The sequence below is a fragment of the Plectropomus leopardus genome, chromosome 16 (assembly GCF_008729295.1).
Source record: "Plectropomus leopardus isolate mb chromosome 16, YSFRI_Pleo_2.0, whole genome shotgun sequence".
NCBI lineage: Eukaryota > Metazoa > Chordata > Actinopteri > Perciformes > Serranidae > Plectropomus > Plectropomus leopardus.
In genome coordinates this window covers 11575151-11593483 of record NC_056478.1, presented here as the reverse complement: position 1 = coordinate 11593483, position 18333 = coordinate 11575151, and the positions used below count along the sequence as shown (strand labels likewise).

The following is an 18333-nucleotide window of genomic DNA, read 5'->3' as shown; positions in this document are numbered from 1 at the left end:
AATTGCTGTAGCAGAGTAAAAGGACCACTTTGTGGCTTTAATTTATCTAGAGAAGGTTGAAAGGTGAAGGTAATACAGCAGCAAAGTGCTTGAGCTTTCATAGCTTTGATTTTTGCCGCAGAGGCTTTCAGGTGGTGTTTTGTGTGTATCACCTGCGATGCTCGTTGGTGTAAACAGCACATAATTGCTGTGCTGTCTGCTGGCAATCATCATAATTCTACCTGATTACTACAAAATGTGTGGCCGTTGCTGCTCAGATAAGCTTATTCCTAAAGCCATTGTGTAATTTGAAAAAACACAATCAAGCCCAGAAAGGAAAACAGTCATTACAGATTGCTCCCTCTCTCAGCTTCAGTCTCTTCTGTCTGTCCTTGATCCAGGTTGAGGTTATTGAGCAAGAGCAGATTGATTTGTTTATGCGGGGATCCTTAATTGGATGTGCAGTATTGAGGCAAAGCATCTTTCCCCCCAGTTATTTTCATCCGTATACTTAATCCAGGAAGTGAATTCCCTCTCCTCTCCAGGGAGTAAAAGAGGTGCAGTAACGATTGATGTCACAGTATTTCGTCCCTGTGGGATTCCTCAGTCTCAGCAGCTGTTACAGTCCTTCACGTTTCCTATAGTGTTCAGATCAAATGAATCTCACATGAAGTATCCTTTAGCATGTAAAAGAAGTCATTAGTATTCTTGCTTATAATCCTGCCTCCCTTTGGCTCTGTTATTAAGGTGTTTCAAGAGGAGCTCAGGTGTCCTGGACTTCAATATTTTATATTATCTATAATATCATAAAACATGTCCTTTACTTAACCCTTTGAAACCTGAGCAAATTAAGTTGATTTCTTTTAAAAGCATGGGAAGAAGGTCACTCTCTCTCTCTCTCAAACACAGAACAACCTCAAATCCACCTGGAAAACTAGTCAGTGCTGATCAAGTATAAATCAAGATTATGTTACTGCAATGCCTACTTCTCTCCTAAAATGTCTTTAGAAGCACATTTTAGTGCACTGTTTAGCTGTAATAAAAATGTGTAGGCTGGAAGTGGGCACCATACTGTGTCCTGTATGGTATTGAAGGCTGAAAAATTGAGACCAAATGGTGAAACTGCCTATTCCTTGTCTTAAATGTTTTTGAAACATATTTTAGCTAACTGTTTAACTGTAATATGAGATATTTTTTTACCAGCTTGCCGACATATTGCTTCCTGCAGAATAACAGCAAAGCTTGCATTACATCACCCATCATCGAGAGCATTTATTTGTCTGGTGCGGTACAGTGCATTCTGGCTGTTGTAGGTTGTAAGTCTTGATCATAAGCAAATGCCAGGGCCTTTTTCTCTGGCCATGTAGCACCAGTGTCAGAAGTACTTGCGTCTTTCTACCGCATAGGAAGCCCATTTTTATGACACGACCATCTTTCCAGCAGAGAAATATGCCGTTATTTGTTGATTTTGAATGCAAAAGTAGAACCATGTTTAACTATAGAGCATAGTTATAGTGATAACAATGAGACAATGTTCAGCTTACTTTAATGCCACCTGAAAACCACCCTGACAGTGTTTCATTGGTGTCTATTTCTGCAAATAAATGATCCACAAAACCACAAAAGCAACACTGCAGCAGAAGCTAATGAAGTCACTCAGTTAAATGTCGTGCCATCGTTTTCTCTCCTCACATCACTTAATGAATTCAGAAGGAAGTCATTAAGCTTTTATTGTCCACTGCAAATGCATTCGTTCCTTCAAGAGATGGGCCGTGATGTTGATGACCATGCTATAATTACATAACGGAGTCAGTAGTGTCATGAATAAAGTGATACTGACAAATGGGGTTGTCCATTTTTAGGTCTCAGCTCATTATAAAGTGGAAATCTTGAATTTAATGTATTATTCATGAAGGCAATGTTGAAGTCAAGTGTGAAACAATTAAATGACCTATCAGCATTTTACTAAGTGTGGTGTTTAACCTTTGATTTAAGTCTTGTAAGAGAAAAGTGAGCAGAATCATGATGTTCACATGTTGCACTTCTTATTTTTTTCACCCTATACTTATACTGTGACACTATGAATTTTTAGCAACTAAATTTCACTATTCATATGTTCTCTGGGTGTTTTTTTATATAAGCCAGTATAGGTTTCTAGCACACCCTCACATGTACTTTACATATGTTTTGTCACCATTGTGCTTTGTATTATGTGGGAAAAAAATAAACTAAACTAAACGGGTCCAAGTTTCAAAAGCAAGCAAGCAAGGCCACAGCCATGGAGTCAACAACAGGAGTTTGAGAGCCCCCCGTCCCCCAGAAAACAAAACAAAAGTTGAAAAATCATTTACTACTACATGATTTATCGTAAGCAAGATTTATCGTATCCTTTACTGGAAGGTGTAAAGTAATCAGTAATCAAATTTCTCCAAAAGGAGACAATAAAGGCTAATCTTAATCTTATGAGTCTGGAAAGGCATGCATGTTAGCTCTAACTGCAAAAGATTGTTTGGCTGAGGCATACAACTGTGAGGCGGTAATTCTAGCTTTTTTTCTATTTTGATCACATTTGAATTGAAGAAAGGTCAATTTTCTTTGAAAGCCACTGTTTAATCCCAATGCATGACTCTAAATCTTTGAGTTTGCAGAGCATAACTTGCTTTTCACCTCTGCTAATATGATAGCTTTTAAAGCTTAGGTGAGAATATAAAAAAGGATTCATCTGTAGTAAAAACACGAGTGCAGGTTCAAATCACGGTGCTGTTGTGTCTCATTTCTTTTTCAGAGGCACCCAGAGGTGTTAAAAACGAATCCGGCATCCTGTCTGCTTTTGAGCTAATCATGAAATTAGTGAGACTTGGTTGTCAATTTTTCTCACATTGAGTATCACCCCCTCTCCAGTGTGAGACTGGGAAGTCATTAGAGGGCTCCCTGCAGCTCATATCCTTAGACAGATGACTGCATTAATAGAGAAAAGTGGATGTAGTTCATTATGCAGACCCATGACGAAGCACTAAATAATGAAAGTCATATTGCTGAATCTGTAGACTCAGCTTTAAATAAGGAACAGGTCTTTTAGGTTCTGTGTTTACCCGAACTGTGACGTCTATAAGCCCCATCTGCTTTCCTAGCTGCACATGATGATGGGTTAGAGAGAAGATGAAAGGCAGTGAACCAGTGATGGACTCACATTAGAGAGTATGTTTGTGTGTGTGTGTGTGTGTGTGTATGTGTGTGTGTGTGTGTGTTCATACAACATACTATGTGCATCTTACTCTGTCTATTCATTTTGGGTTTTCATTTTGTTTTTCACTCACGTCAGACCTGCTTGAGGACTGCGGGTTTAAATTATAAACTCTGGTCTGAGTCAGTGCTTTAACAAGACCTGCATCTCTCACGCTGACAAGCTCAAAGCTGTTCTGTTGCATCTGTCTGCAGTAATGTTACAGCACAGTCAGGCAAAAAGTTTTCTTTTTTAGCCATTTTAGTTTTAAATCATTAATTATTCTGCCAGCTTTGATGAAACACTATTAAGATGCAGAATATGCAACAAATAGAAAATACACGCTGACAAGTAACGTTTATTGCTTGTGTTACTATAGTGTATAAGGACGACACTTACCAGAACTGTCTTTCAGCATTTTATTCCAGGGCACTAGCTTAACATCCCTGCAGAAACAAAACACTGACGTGTTTTTTCTTGCATAAGCAACAGATACTTCCCAAGGAAAAGACCAAAACAAAATCAAAAGAAAAGAATATAATATGCACACTGATATTTGCAAAGAAAATAAATACAACTCTCATAATATTAATAAATAACCAACATTCCTTTAAAAAAATGTAACAAAACATAGCCGCACATAAACCCACATACAGAGACAGAGCATCTCTTTTGTGTAAACGTTCTCTGTGTCTGTACAACACTGACAGCAGAGTTACAAAATGCTCCTAGTCAGCATGCTTTCAAGTCTCTAGTACAAACTGCCACACGCGCATCAGCAATCTTCTCTTGTAATCTATGCATAATGCATAAAAGCAAGTCTCATAAAGTCACATATATACCAATAAGGAGAGTTATGAATATGTGTAACTTCTATACGCTGGAATTCCATTTTGAAGCCTTATTTTAAATTTTGGCCATTTGTTCTTAGTATGTATACCTCTAAAACTGATGCACAATAATTCATGTATAACAGATGTAATCATGAGCCAGTAAACCCACATAATCTTTAGGGCTGCGATCATGTGACCAATGCGCTGATGGAGTAAAGAAGCAGTAAAATATAGAACAAAGTCCCTTGCAGCGAGGCATGTTGGGTTGGTAGATGTGTCAAAAAAACACAGGACGTTCCCTCAGGAGACCAGCATTCATGTTCCACCTGAAATCCTTAAAGTTTGTTTAATATGGGAGTTAAAGGACATCTTGATCAAAGATTACTACAAGGATCCCTCTGCCAATGCCATCTAGAGAAACTCTAACTTTGGATAGTTTCTAGCCTCAAGTGGCCATTAGAGGAACTGCAGTTTTTGGCACTTCTGCATTTTTCAGCCCCAGAAGTTACTGCTTGGTATTTTCAAAGGCAAAAGGTGTACAAATGAAGACATACAAAATGCACACGAACCTAACACAGCAAATTAATTTTTTTTTTTTACAGAAAAGTGTACAAATTCAACATTAGAACATATTTACTTTAATAAAATAGGACCAGCACTTTACACAAGGCGTAAAACAGTTGAGAAATGTAACCTGTATCTCTTAAAATAACTGTCTCACAGGAATTTACAATGTCAACAAGCACACTGCTAAATGTTTTAGTTATTTCATACTGACACTTTGAATTAAAGCTGCCTGCTGAGCTAACAAACTCTCTGTGTCTCCTCTCTGGCAGGATTTGGGAACATCTCTCCCCACACAGAAGGTGGGCGGATCTTCTGTATAATTTACGCTCTGCTTGGGATTCCCCTGTTTGGATTTTTACTGGCTGGCGTCGGGGACCAGTTGGGGACCATTTTCGGGAAAGGCATCGCCAGAGTAGAGAGGATGATTGTGGTGAGCTCCTTTGTCTATACGAGCTTGTTTTTATCTCTGAATTATTTGCAGCTTGCTGTATGTTTACCTTTGTGCAATGAGCTGTTTTAATGTTGACGATGCAGTCACATTTGACAACTTAATTATCCAGGTGATGCAGCTGTAAAATTATGCTGCCTTTCCTTTATAGGCCTGCAAGTAGCAAGGTTAAAGCTGCAACATAAACACCTCTAATTATTGTAATCAAAGATTCACACTCAAAGTACAGGATCTGCTTTTTCCTCAGACTTCAGCACTCAGCTGTGTGGATGAAGTGGATGCAGTTTTTGGGTTGCCATGCCAACAGACTCCTGGAAACCAATATGAAATGCAAACAGTTTGTTTCAGCACTGAAAGCTCAAATAAGTGAAGCTGTTTCAGAGCAATAATTCAGATTTCAGCAAAGAAAATTGTTGTTTGTGTTGCTGAACTCACCGCCCTGTTCCTGTCTTATTTCTTTGTTTATGGCAGTGGAATAAACCAGCAGCACAAAGATCGATAACTCTAAAATAATGATACTGCAGGCCTATTTACCACACTGCAAGTCACATTTTTACTGGTATCCATATACACACACACATACAGAGTGCACATGGACATAAAAACATGTTATTTTTCTACCAGGGCAGTTCCCTCAACTATTAGTCATGCTGGACAGAATATGGAGTCTGCTGGACAATCTGGTTGATGGATAGTCATTACATTTCTCCTGGAAACTTAAAGGTTGAAAAATAAGCAATCAAACAGCTGCTCAGTGTGTAAACCAATAAGGGTGATATCTGACAACAGAGAGTTTATCTGCCAATAGTAAAAACAAGTACTTATTCATACTTACTAGTACTAGTTATTTAAGTTTTGTTTTTTTCCTCTGTGCAGCTAATGAATGACAGGGAAGATAATAATGAATCGTAATGACAAAAAATGTAACTTAATCGGACGGAAACAATTCAGTCTTTCACAAAAATAGGCAGCTTGTTGTAAAAGTGGTTTCATTCGGATGACTGGAGGATCAGGTGATGAGGAGAGGGTCAAGTTCAGTGGGATTGTAGGAGTTAAGGGGAGGGATGAAAAGGGGTCATTTTTTGTCCTACAAACAATGGCAGCCTCTCGTCTCCCACTTTAAAAACAACGCAGTCTTTTCCTTTGGTCTAGAGTAGGTCAGGTTGACATGTTGATCTTGTGTATTGCCTGTTGACCCCTTTTTAAAATAAATTAAATAAACAAAATATTACCTTTTTAATTCTAATTTAAATGTTTTATTAGTTGCACATTTAATTTATATTTATGTTTATTATTTATTTTTGTTTTGCTCTTCTGGAGGGTTAAAGGGGGAATATTTCTGTTAAAAAAGAAAAGCATAAATCTGTACTACTGTGAATTGTTGAATACAATTTGGCTACAAGAAAAAGGGTTGTTTGCCAGTGATGAAGGGTACCTGAAGGCTGTGTATAATGGGATGATCGGGGTGGGAGTAGAGGAGAGGGATAGAGGGGGGGTCGAGTTTGTGTGGATGGATGGAGTTGTGGTGAGGCTGGAGTGAAGTCAGGGGTTGAGACTCAGTGTCGAGGACAGCCCTGTGCTGTGTAATCTCCTCTGGGAGTTCATACAAGGACCGTCTTGCTGCTGAGAAGGTGGAGAGGTGAAAAACAGGGTTTTTGGGAGAGAGTTGTGAGATCTGAGACAAACAGGAGACAAAGGGTTAGACACACCTATATAGGTCACAGCAGGTGATTGCATTGATTAGGCACAGGTGGTTGAATTAGGTGCAGGTGATTTGAATTAGTGGGAGAGATGAAGTGTGGTCTTTAACCTTAGTTAAAGTAACATGATATGAAGAAAAATGTGCTGTAGCTGCAATAATTTAAACAATTGTATATTAAAATTATATTTCAAATGCATAAATAAGTTTAGTTTGGTGAATATGAATATAAAATAAGTACAAGTAAGAAAAACATGTTTTTCTCGTAAAAAGTATGTTAATCATTTGAAGCATGAACAAAGTAGATGTATTTTTGTTTCAAAAACATGTGATGAATGAAATGGGCAAAGAAATCAATGTTAAAAAAGTACAAGAAAATTACCTGGAAATTAGTAAAAAATAAAATATAAATAAATAATGAGAAATAACCTGGAAAAGGTGCTTAAATTGTGACATAATTTTGAATAGGTAATTATGATAATTATAAATATAGTTTTCCCTAGCTTGTTTTCTTTTTCTTTAGACATGTTTTCTTTTTTTCCCCATATTTTTAAAAGAAATTGCAAGAAAAGTTTTGTCGCTCCAGGTTTCAAGAGGGTTAATCCACATCCTTAAAATGATGGAGATGATTATGCATTGTGTGAGAGTAATGAATTGCATTATGTAGTTAGGATTTTGTCCTGAAGTGAGCAACAGTTAGAGTAATGTGACATTTCAGCAGAATGCTGAGAAGGGAGAAAAAATGAGTTTGCTGTATAGTGGAGAAAAACAGCACAAATGCTCGCAGTGACACATAATTCAAATCTGAATTAGTGTTAAAAGTTAAAAGTGAGAAGCTGTTAACATTAACGCGCCCTGTTACTCTTGGTGTTACTGTGATTGGAGTAATAGTCTGTTTAGCCCGTTAATATCATCATGGCCCAATTTGAGGATGGAAGGGTGAAAATCTTCCTCCAGTGATGTGAAACAATTCAGACTGCTGGCAGGGGGTGTAATCATGATTAGCTGTCTTTACGTGCCTGATGATGGAGTCCCGCAATGACATGCTGCAACTAAGATCCAGGGACAAAGAGACTGAGTTAACAAACAAAGCCACTTTGGATAAGGTTTGGAAAAGATTTTGGTTTTGGATCAGTGTTAATCCTTTTCTTGTGATTTAAGTCACTGTGGACAATATTAAACAAAAACCACCATCTTTCCTCAGTGCTTTGAACATAACCATACAAAAGTTTAATAATGCTTTTGTTTTATATTAGAGGATATTTTTGGAAAACAAATGAAATACTTTGTCAGTGAACATTTTACTGATACTGTATCAACAGTATCAACATTGTGCGACTTGCCACATACGCTAATTAATCTTGCATCCTAATTATGCTGATAAATACATAATGTGGGTGGCATTTTATTTCCCTGTTTGCTGTTGCCAATAACTATTACATAAACATAATTTCTAGGAAACATCGTTATGCAGAAAAGCACATGGGCAGCACCAGTGGTAAAAAATCTCAAAATCATACTCCCACATTCTTCTACTAGAGCTTGTTTTCAGGATGTTTTCTAGTATCAGTACAGTGCAGTCATGTTTTCGCATACAGTCATCGATGTAGGACTGAAACAAAGACTGGTTAAAAGAGATGATGTAGCCAACATTACATTCCCCACTGGTTTGTGGACTACTAATTTGAAGCTTCAAGTTTGATATTTTGGCCACCACCAACGTATTAGTGTTTTTTTTTTTGATCCAGAAATGATCATGTTTGGCCGACAGGGTGGAACTAACCCTAAAGCTGGCTGCTAGCTCGATTAGCACCATAGAAATAGCTAGATGTTTGCACGTTGCATTCACAGCTATGGCTAACTGTCAATATTCATTCATTATCCAAACTGCTTTTTTAGGGTAACATGAGCGCTGGGGCCTGTTCCATGCAGCAGTTGGCAAGAGGTGGGCTACACCCTGGATAAGTTGCCAGACAATCATTCACACTCATATTACACCTACAGGCAATTTAAAGTCACCAGTTAACCTGACCTTCATGTCTTTGAGGAAGGAAACCGACGAACCAAGAGAAAACCCATACTGGTAATATGCCAACGCTAATTGTCACTAACAAAAAACTTGCTCTAAACCATTAAAACAGAATATACATATACATATACATACTGGAAAAACTGTAAATCTGACTCCATAGAGGGTCTTTTAGTAGCCAACTACAACAAAAACTACAACTTTTGCTGAACAAAACCTTTTTAGGTGAACAAACCAAAGCACATTGCCAAGGTATAGGTCATGCCCTAAACCATACCCTGCTTTATAGTCGATTTTACAGCAATTTACAAAATAAATATCATGCTGTATTGAGTAAGGCTTGAAACTATTGATTTAAGCCATAAACTCATAAAGAAAATATTTACTGAGATGATAAATCAGATGAAAAGTAGGGTCATTTTTGACTTGCATACAATCAGGCTTCTTTTGGCAACCACTGGAGTAGCCCCCTGCTGGCCATTAGTAAGAATGCAGGTATAAGGCACTTCTGCACTGGTTTCACTTTTCAGACCCGGAGATAACACCTGTAATGCTGAGATGTGAAGTCAGAGAAAATTGTCTTGGTAAAAAAAGCACATACTTAGTTGCAACAGGTTAATTTAATTTTTGATTCATTGCCGGCTCTCTGGCTTCCCTCCCTGGGAGGAAGAAGAAAGGTTTGTAGTAGGCTCGAGCAATGGAAATAGATGTACTGTTGCATTTGCTTAATTAGCCTGTACAAAAGATGCTGGCTAAGAAACCTCTTCAGGTCCCTCTGGAAAATGTTAATGATTTTTTCTTCAGTTAATTTCGTTTTGCAGGGCTCACTGTAGGTCTCTGTAAATTGTATACTACTGTACGGTACTTTTTTAGTGTGGCAAGGACATTATTCATCACAGACTCAGTGATCTGAGGTCAGTCTGCTCTTTATGCTTCCCCTCTGTGGCACTGTGCTTTGTGCTTACATAACTGGAAGGGAAAAGGGCACGATACACAGGGAACCAGCTAAAAGCAGTCACCTCAAGTGGAAAGGGAAGCAGAGAAAACAGCAGCATGCAAGATATCCTCTGATGTTCTGTAACTGTGATGCAAAATAGGAACAGCGGGGCACCAGTCCAACTTAAATTCTCGTAATTACAGTTGATAGCACAGGCTTTAAGTAAAATGAATTCCCTATATCTGTTACTATGACTGTGTGTGAAATATTTGATAAATCGGCAATAATACAGTACATGTGAGGCATGTCAAGTCACTTGCCACCTCTCTGCAGCTCAAGCGGGCGGGCCATCTGACAGCAAAAGTTATGTCACATGAGCTTGGCAGACTGACGTTTGAGATGTTAGAAAACAGCAAATGTATTCCTCGAAGGAGGTCAAAGGAAGTGAGTCATCGCTATATGGAGTGAGCATTAAAAAAAAAAAAAACGCCTGTGGCATATTAGAGACTGGGGATATGGGCTGCATGTTAACTTCAATTATACCTTGTGGACTAAACTGAAAAATGTTAATGTTGGCCAATGAAACAAATTACACCACTAATCACACTGCAAAGTAACACAAAACCATCGACCCCATTCAAATTCAGGCATGTTTTTGCATTCATAGCCTCTTTACTCCTCATATCCTTTGCTCTGGTGTTTAAATTAGTTCACCTTAAAATCCAAAACACATATTTTTCCTCTTACCTGTAGTGCTTTTTATCAGTCGAGATTGTTTTGGTGTGAGTTGCTGAGCGTTTGAGCTATTGGCCATAGAGATGTCCACCCTTAAATATATAGGAACTAGATAGCACTTGGCTTGTGGTGCTCAAAGTGCCAAAAAAAATTGTATAGCGTTAGTTCAGGCATGCAACAGTGTCAAGCTTAGCTCACATCCCAAATAAATCAGTTGATCTCAAGCAGCCCAGTCATCTGATGAAACAGCTGATTGATTCTTTTTTATGCAACAATTGGCAAATCTCATTTCAGGGCACCATGGTTAAACTGCTTTAGCCTGCCTACTGTTGCCGCTTCCTCTGCAAGCCACTTTGCAATCTGTTTACACCCCAGCTCCTCCTTTTCATGTTGCGTTTGACTTATCAATAGCATTTCTGTTTGCCATTGATGCTTGCTCTGTTCTGTACCCGGGGGGTCTTTGCTGCTGCTCTCTTTGTCTTTGGCTTTTCACATAGGCGTGTGGAGGGCGGAGAGGTGTGCTTTCTCCACCTTTGGCTTTCCACATATGCACGAGGAAGGGCAGAGAAGTCCCAGTAGAGAGCCACACCGTCAAATATCATAGTGCCAGTGGAAATAGGGTTTTCTTTGATTAAAGTGGTCCTGATTCAAAAACATTTTTGTGAATGAGGATACACTGAGATGCTGTACACAAGTCTTGCCTATCCGGTCAGAAAAACTGCAGCAATCTGGGAGTTCAGTCAACAACCTTAAATATTGTCCCAAAGGAGTAAAGGCAGACGTGTACATTAACCACTGTATCCAGTATCAAGAGACATCCAATTAGCAGTGTGAGAAGTTGTGGTTAATTGACCAAACAGAAGCAAAAAAAAAAAAAATAAGTGCAAACTGTTTTGAATATTCAAGGTAATAACCACAATAAGAGCAACTGCTGTAAGAAGTCAGCTACACAATATTATAAGAAGTTCACCAAATGTTCACAAATTGTCTCTCCTGACTGCATCCAGCATGCATGTGCTGAATTGCCATAGATAGCTGCATAAAAGGCTTACACAACACACAACATTTATGTAACTGGATAGTCACATCACCAGTTTCTGACAGTCTACTTGAAAATACATTCAGAACAGAGAATATACAGTAAGTGCTACTTTTTAACTGGAGGTTGAGCTCATAACAGAACTGTAAATAGTCTATGAGTGAGCAATATACAGTATGTGTAGGCCATTTATAACCAGCATGAAATTTACATGATAATGAGCTACATGTAGTGATAAATAAGATAACAGTTTAATTTACAAGCAATTTATAGAAATCACAGACAACCATTTCACACATAACTAAATCTGCCTTTCTTTGTGACACTGGCTGAGCTTGTTGAGTGACATAAAAATCCTTTGGGTCCATTTGATGATTATGTCTTGTTTTTGGGGGGAACTGTTCCTTTAATGTTTCTGCATGTGGAAATAACGATCGCTTAAACTAGTCTTTCATCTCCCACCAGAAGTGGCAAGTCAGCCAGACGAAGATTCGTGTCATCTCCACACTGATCTTCATCCTCTTTGGATGCCTCATCTTTGTGGCCCTGCCAGTCGTCATTTTCAAGCACATTGAGGGCTGGAGCACGCTCGAGTCCATCTACTTTGTCGTCATCACCCTCACCACAATCGGATTTGGAGACTTTGTTGCTGGTGAAAAAGGTCACTTAATTTTCTTTCTAAATTAGAGGCCTACTTTGCTTTTTAATGTCTGATGCCCACTTTTGGAATCAGTGTATTTATAGTAAAAGTCTGACTCAGCAATAACCCTCCTTTTGGCTCGCTTTTATGTTCTGTGCCTCACATAATGATATTTTCACTTAATGATATATCCACATTTTGATACATATGTTCTGACACTTTTTTATAATGCATCTGAATCCCTGCCATATGTTAAGTGCCCCTATCTTTTGGACCAGAAACAGATAAGGACAAGAATACTTAAATGAATACTAAAAAGTGCAGACATAAATTGTCTTTTGTGTTGGAACATTTATCAGAGCCATCCCATGCCAGTGCAATGGAAATATGTCTCCCAGCCTGAATGTTTAAAATAATAGTTTAGCATTGTTTGAAATATACTTATTTGCTTCCTTGCGGTGAATAAAGTGTGACGTTTTTGTGTCTGTGAGAGAGAAAAGCAAGTGAGAGACAGTGAGAGTGTGTGTGTGTGTATCTTTAAATTTGTGCAGGTGGTATTAGCTTGATTTGACCTGCATGATAAACAGGAAGGAGAGGCAGATGGGAAAAATCACAAACACTTAGCTGCTAGATTAAACTTCCCTGAGCAGGCTCTAATGATTATAGATTAGATTACTGTAACTACCGGGTCTGGCACAGGTGGCGCAAAGTAAGCCTGCACTGCTGTTAGTGAAGCTGGTGCTGTAATGGATGGTTATCCATCTGCACGGTGAGCGGGCTGCCTCTGCTGCATCATAACAGTTGATTTATGAAAGGCACATCCAAAAATACAGCACGTAATGGAAGCCAAAATGGCATTTAAATGTACTAAATGTAATGTTTGCATATTGAAGGACTTGTACAGACTTATTATATATTTAAGCACAGTAAAGTAAGTCCCGGCAGCTGATGTAACATCCATCAAGCACAACCTCAAGTGCTGCATCAGACATGTCAGAGATATATTTACTTCTACTCTGCTGGTCACAACCTTAAGAGGGAACCATAAACTTTCATTCTAATGACTTTCTTCCCTCATCAAGACTTTTTCAGAGTACCTGATTTAATAAAGTTTACTATGTAAAAAGCCAGTTCAGTCAGGGGGCCCTATGTTTGACCTGACACACACATTGTGTAAGTAGCACATGTACTTGATCCCATGGGTGTGTAGGTTCTTTAATGGGGTGTGGTCAGGTGCATTGTTATTTTTAAGCTGCAGAAAGCAGTGGTGCCAAAACCTGGTCTAAAGTCAGAATGGTACACTGGTACACTCTGCTTGTAACACTCACAGGGATGCATGGATGGATTGCACATGAAATAATACATAATTAATGAGGAAAATATTGATGACATTCTCTAAAATGTCAACGTAGCAGAGAGCAGAGCAGTTGGATAGCTCTAAATGCACTTGCACTATGCACTTTAGATCATGCACTACAGATCTAAAAGGGCCCAAAATACTAAACTGAACTAATTTTCACTTTCACTTATATCACCGAGGTGACACAAATCTATTGCCTTTTATTAATAAGAATATACCTGATTTATGCACTTACAGTATTTGCAGAAGTTTCCATTGTCAGATTCAAGTCAAGATTTTATAACGTTGCTCTATGAGCAATTTCCGTTCATCATTATAAGAGCATCATCATCATAGAAATGGATTTACAGTAAAAGATAACATCTCTTTTATGATTTTTTAAAATCATTTTATTCTTATTAGTCTCAGTTTCTCTCCTGCTTTATACTTTATATATTCTTACAAGATAGTCCAACTCAGGACAGTCAAACACCCAGGGGTAATTAAAGGCAACAGTGCAGCAGAAAGACATGCCTACAATGGAAAGACCGAGGCTCATTAAATGATACAAGTATGACAGTAGAAGACCCTTTTTACTAATCTGGCTTAATCGCCAGCATCAGGCCTTCTCACACTAAAATCAGTCTTGTTTTTGTTCTTCCTCAGAATTATATTGTTTGGGAAACAGTTACACGTCTTCCAAGATTAAAGAACAGACTTGTGTAAAACATCTGTTGTGTCTTTGGTTCTGTAGGTGGGTCAGATAATCCAGACTTTCTGAACTACTACAAGCCTGTGGTGTGGTTCTGGATCCTGGTGGGCCTGGCGTACTTCGCTGCTGTGCTCAGTATGATTGGAGACTGGTTCCGGGTCATCTCCAAGAAAACTAAAGAGGAGGTACGTGCTGATGTGATGTGAGTCATGTCACACCAGGGGCGATGCAAGTGGGAGATAAAAAAGGAGTTTGATTGCTGTATGATTGAAACACTACTAAAGAAGCAACCGCTGCCAGTCCCACCATGCTTCACAGAATTTGCCACTGGTGTTGAAGAAGAATATAAAGACAGACGGATAAATTCACCAAGAAGGGATTGGGGCCACTGATAGAGCCATGAATTGCACATCACTTGCAACCACTATCTGCCCTGACTCAAAGTCGAGATCACAAAAGATATTGGGCTAATTATATTACAGCATGAAAAAAAACAACCCAGAGTGGCCAACAGAGCGGCCAATAGAAGAAGTTAAACCCTGTGGCTCCGCAGGGCTCCACTGTCAGCACTGAAGCTGTGTGGCTGGCTTGTGCATGCTCATGTACCAAAATTTGGCCGATGGATTTAACGTAAATCAATACAGATGTAATTAGGTTGGTATTTTGACTCTGATGAAGATGCAGTGAGGTAAGGAAGTGTTAGTTGTTTGCACCTTTTTGAATATTTAAGTCAATCATGTGCTCCAGTATTTTCTTCGGGTGCAGTCCTTGTGAATTGGCCTATTGACTTGTTTGCTGTAATTATGTTGATACCCTTAAAAGTATCAAGCTCGGTACCTAACCTGAGTCATGTGGAGATCCATCTTGCAGCAAGAACTTTTATGGCTGCACTTAAGCCAGCAAAAAAAAAGTCTCTCTAATGGTTTAATAGAGTAGGAGAAGACTCATCGTTCAACAGCAGCAAACATAATATTGTAGACGGACAGACATTTGCAGTAAGTCCACAGGTGTGATCATATCCGTCTACTGCTGTAGAGTGTAATACCTCACAGTGATTTCCAGTTCACTCTTCAACCTGCAGTGATGAATCTCCGTCCTGGCGGCATCCCTGTGGATAAAATGCCATCTTGTGCAAAGTAGATTACATTTTTGGTGCATTTCCAGCAGCTGCTGCAGAGTAATAAGATACCTTGCTGTTCTGGCAGGCTCGTTATTTACATATAAAAAAGATGGAGAGAAACACACGTCCATGCGCACAAGCAATCTGCTGCATAAACCCACCACATGAACATCTCATTTCTTTTTTCTATATCACATATGAAAGGGGTGGGGGTAGGGGTATATGGCAATCTGCAGGAATCCTTGCACAGGCATAATTAGGCATGTCGCTGTGACTGAGAGAGAAGGTTCAGTGGGTGGCTGGGGGTTTGGGTCGGGGGAGGGGGGGTGAGAGTGATCAAGCAGAGAAAGTGAGAAGAGGGATGAGAAAGCACGTACTCGAGTGTTTGCGCTTTAGTGTGTGTGTCTGATTTGTCACACATAGACACATCCCATAAATTTTTTACTCGAATGCTCAGAAGTCCACTTTAAACAAGCACACATCAGTGCCTCACAGATAATTAAATAGCCCAGAGAAAGAAGCCTGATGTGTTATGAGGGGGAGATTAATGATGCGTTGGTTGCCTCTCAAGGACCATAAACGAACGTGCCTACAGATACAGTACATGGTCTCCAGAAACCAGGGCCATTAGGTCACACATAGTGGACTTTTATTTTTTTATTGCTTGAGGCATCTACAGTCAAGTTCAAACAAAACAGTGAAGTGATACGTGGGTTAGGTGCAACATGTCCTCACCTTACCACATCTCTCAAATTGCATCCAAATTGTAGCACAAACCTACTTTTAAATAAAATTGTCCATTATCCTTTATCCACACAACAGCAAGCTTGTTATGACAGCCAAAGTAGTTCTTGAATAATGAGGCCATAAGCATTTTGGGGACCAAACAGTTCTGGGTACTCACTGTAACTGTATTCACCTTTCAGGGCTTTTAGCATTCACACCATGGCTTTAATAATCATTTCTAAATAATTCTGAATCAGATGCTGAGTGGCAGGTCACCAATAATTACCATCACATCTATCTCAAAGAAAATGTTTTTCTTAGTTCAGTCCTTTCCCTTAATCTCCACATCTGCAGTGGCACCCTAAAAGTTTGCTGCAAATAATAAACGAAAGTTAGAGAGTTATTTCATGTGTGTCGCTAATTGGAGGGCAGCCAAGAATGTGAAGGCAAAACCTGTTAAACACTCATCTGCGCAAATTAATGGACATGGCCTTTATGTTCACATGAGTGAACTCCATTAATAATAGGTCAGCTGTTCACATTTTAATTGTCAGTTCTATTAACCTGTTCTGTCTGTCAATGAATAAATGAAATATGGACAGGGTTTTTGTGCACCGTCTGTCACCATTTATGCAAAAAATGACAAAAAATACCACCACTGCGGTCCCATTTTCACTTTATTCTACTTAGACATGAAAATGTTTCAACCACACATTAAGTTCATCTCTTTATGCACAACTGTTACCCAGGAAATGTAAAGTATTTAAGGATGAATATGTTTTTTGATTGTCTTGTTTAATTTGATCAAACTGTATACTGCGAATACACACTTTTACTTTTTGATTTCCAAGCAGACATGGTTTTAGAATCATTTCTGCATCATGTATTTGCACAAACTCCCACCTGTACGTGTCTTTATACTGCCTGCCAAAAAGTGCAGCATGTATGGATTTTGTAATGGGTATAACTTCATATGGAGGAACAGGTTGTGCCAGATCACCTGCAGGCATTAATCTCCAATCTGGCTCCGCAGGTTGGGGAGTTTCGGGCTCATGCAGCCGAGTGGACAGCAAACGTGTCAGCGGAGTTCAAAGAGACCCGAAGGCGACTGAGCGTTGACATTTATGACAAGTTCCAACGTGCTGCATCCATCAAGCGTAAGCTGTCATCCGAGCTGGGTATCAACACGTCCATCAACCAGGAAATGACTCCTGGCAAGAGAACGCTGTCCGCCAACCTGTGTGATGACCGAGAGGCCTACCCCAACCTGACTCTCTCCCTCAGCCCTGTCACGGGGTCGCTTGCCAGGAACGGCAGCCTCTATCTGAACGGCCTCAGCCCGGACTACGCTGACCGGCGGGAGATCGCCATCATCGAAAATCTAAAATAAGCAGCACGAACGTGAGACTCAGGGAACTGAGTGAAACACATCTGGTGGTAGACAGCGCTTAAAAACACATCCACACTTTTGTGCTTATTGACTGATCATCTGTGATAAGATACCTGTGTGTGCGCATTCATCAAGTGGATTGTGCCCCACTCATTGACTGAAAACCTTGAGAGTGACTAAACACAGATCGATCGTTGAGCTCCCTACTTTAATGTGTGATTAAATCTCCAACACATGATGTGGTAGCTCGCAGGTTCCATTCATCAAATGGAGGAGGCCAGCTTCCTTTCATCGTGTCCGTGCCAACGCGATCGACAGCTGCGCTAGCGATTGAGCCAAATCAGAAGCGTGCTCCAGACTGGAACAAATGATTGTATTTAGAGGGATGAGTTTAGCAAACTCTAATGAGCAGGAAGGAAATGAACGCCCATATTGAGGTAGCAACGCACTGGACATTTTCTTCTAACATCACAATCCTGAGAACACACAAAAATAAATACATTCATCAAACTTAGAAAGCAATAGATGCATCTGTGCTCATCATCTCTTTGAATTTCCAGAGGCCCTGAAATCTGCATCAGATAAAGAGGATCCTCACTGCTGAAAACACTCCATAATTAACAATGAACACTTGTTCCTGACGACGTAGCCGTCCTGTGCCAACACAAAGGAATGTGGATTTTCTCTTTTTCATTTCTTCCAGTATGAATTTATATGCCTTGCAATTCGCCGATCAGTCTGCCCTCGCTAAAGAGATGAATGTTGACATTGTTGTTCCTCCATGACTGACATTCAGCTTTTCACCCTAAGGAATAATCCACTTGTGCCTTACTGAAAACCACATGAGAAGATGATGATGCAGGAAGGACTGAGACAGGCTTTGTTTGTCCCCTCATACTTGTTATATATGTCATATA

At 39.4% G+C, this 18333-nt stretch overlaps 1 protein-coding gene across 1 annotated transcript in view; it reads left to right on the top strand.

The window, feature by feature from the left end:
• LOC121955690 (potassium channel subfamily K member 2-like) overlaps positions 1–17417 on the top strand; it is a 43610-nt gene extending 26193 nt beyond the window's left edge. Inside the window, exons 4-7 of the mRNA XM_042503744.1 lie at positions 4872–5032; positions 11955–12141; positions 14223–14365; positions 17060–17417. Coding sequence (XP_042359678.1) covers positions 4872–5032; positions 11955–12141; positions 14223–14365; positions 17060–17416 — 848 coding nt within the window. The 3' untranslated portion in view covers position 17417. The remainder of the gene's footprint in view (positions 1–4871; positions 5033–11954; positions 12142–14222; positions 14366–17059) is intronic.
• The last annotated feature ends 916 nt before the right edge of the window (positions 17418–18333 follow it).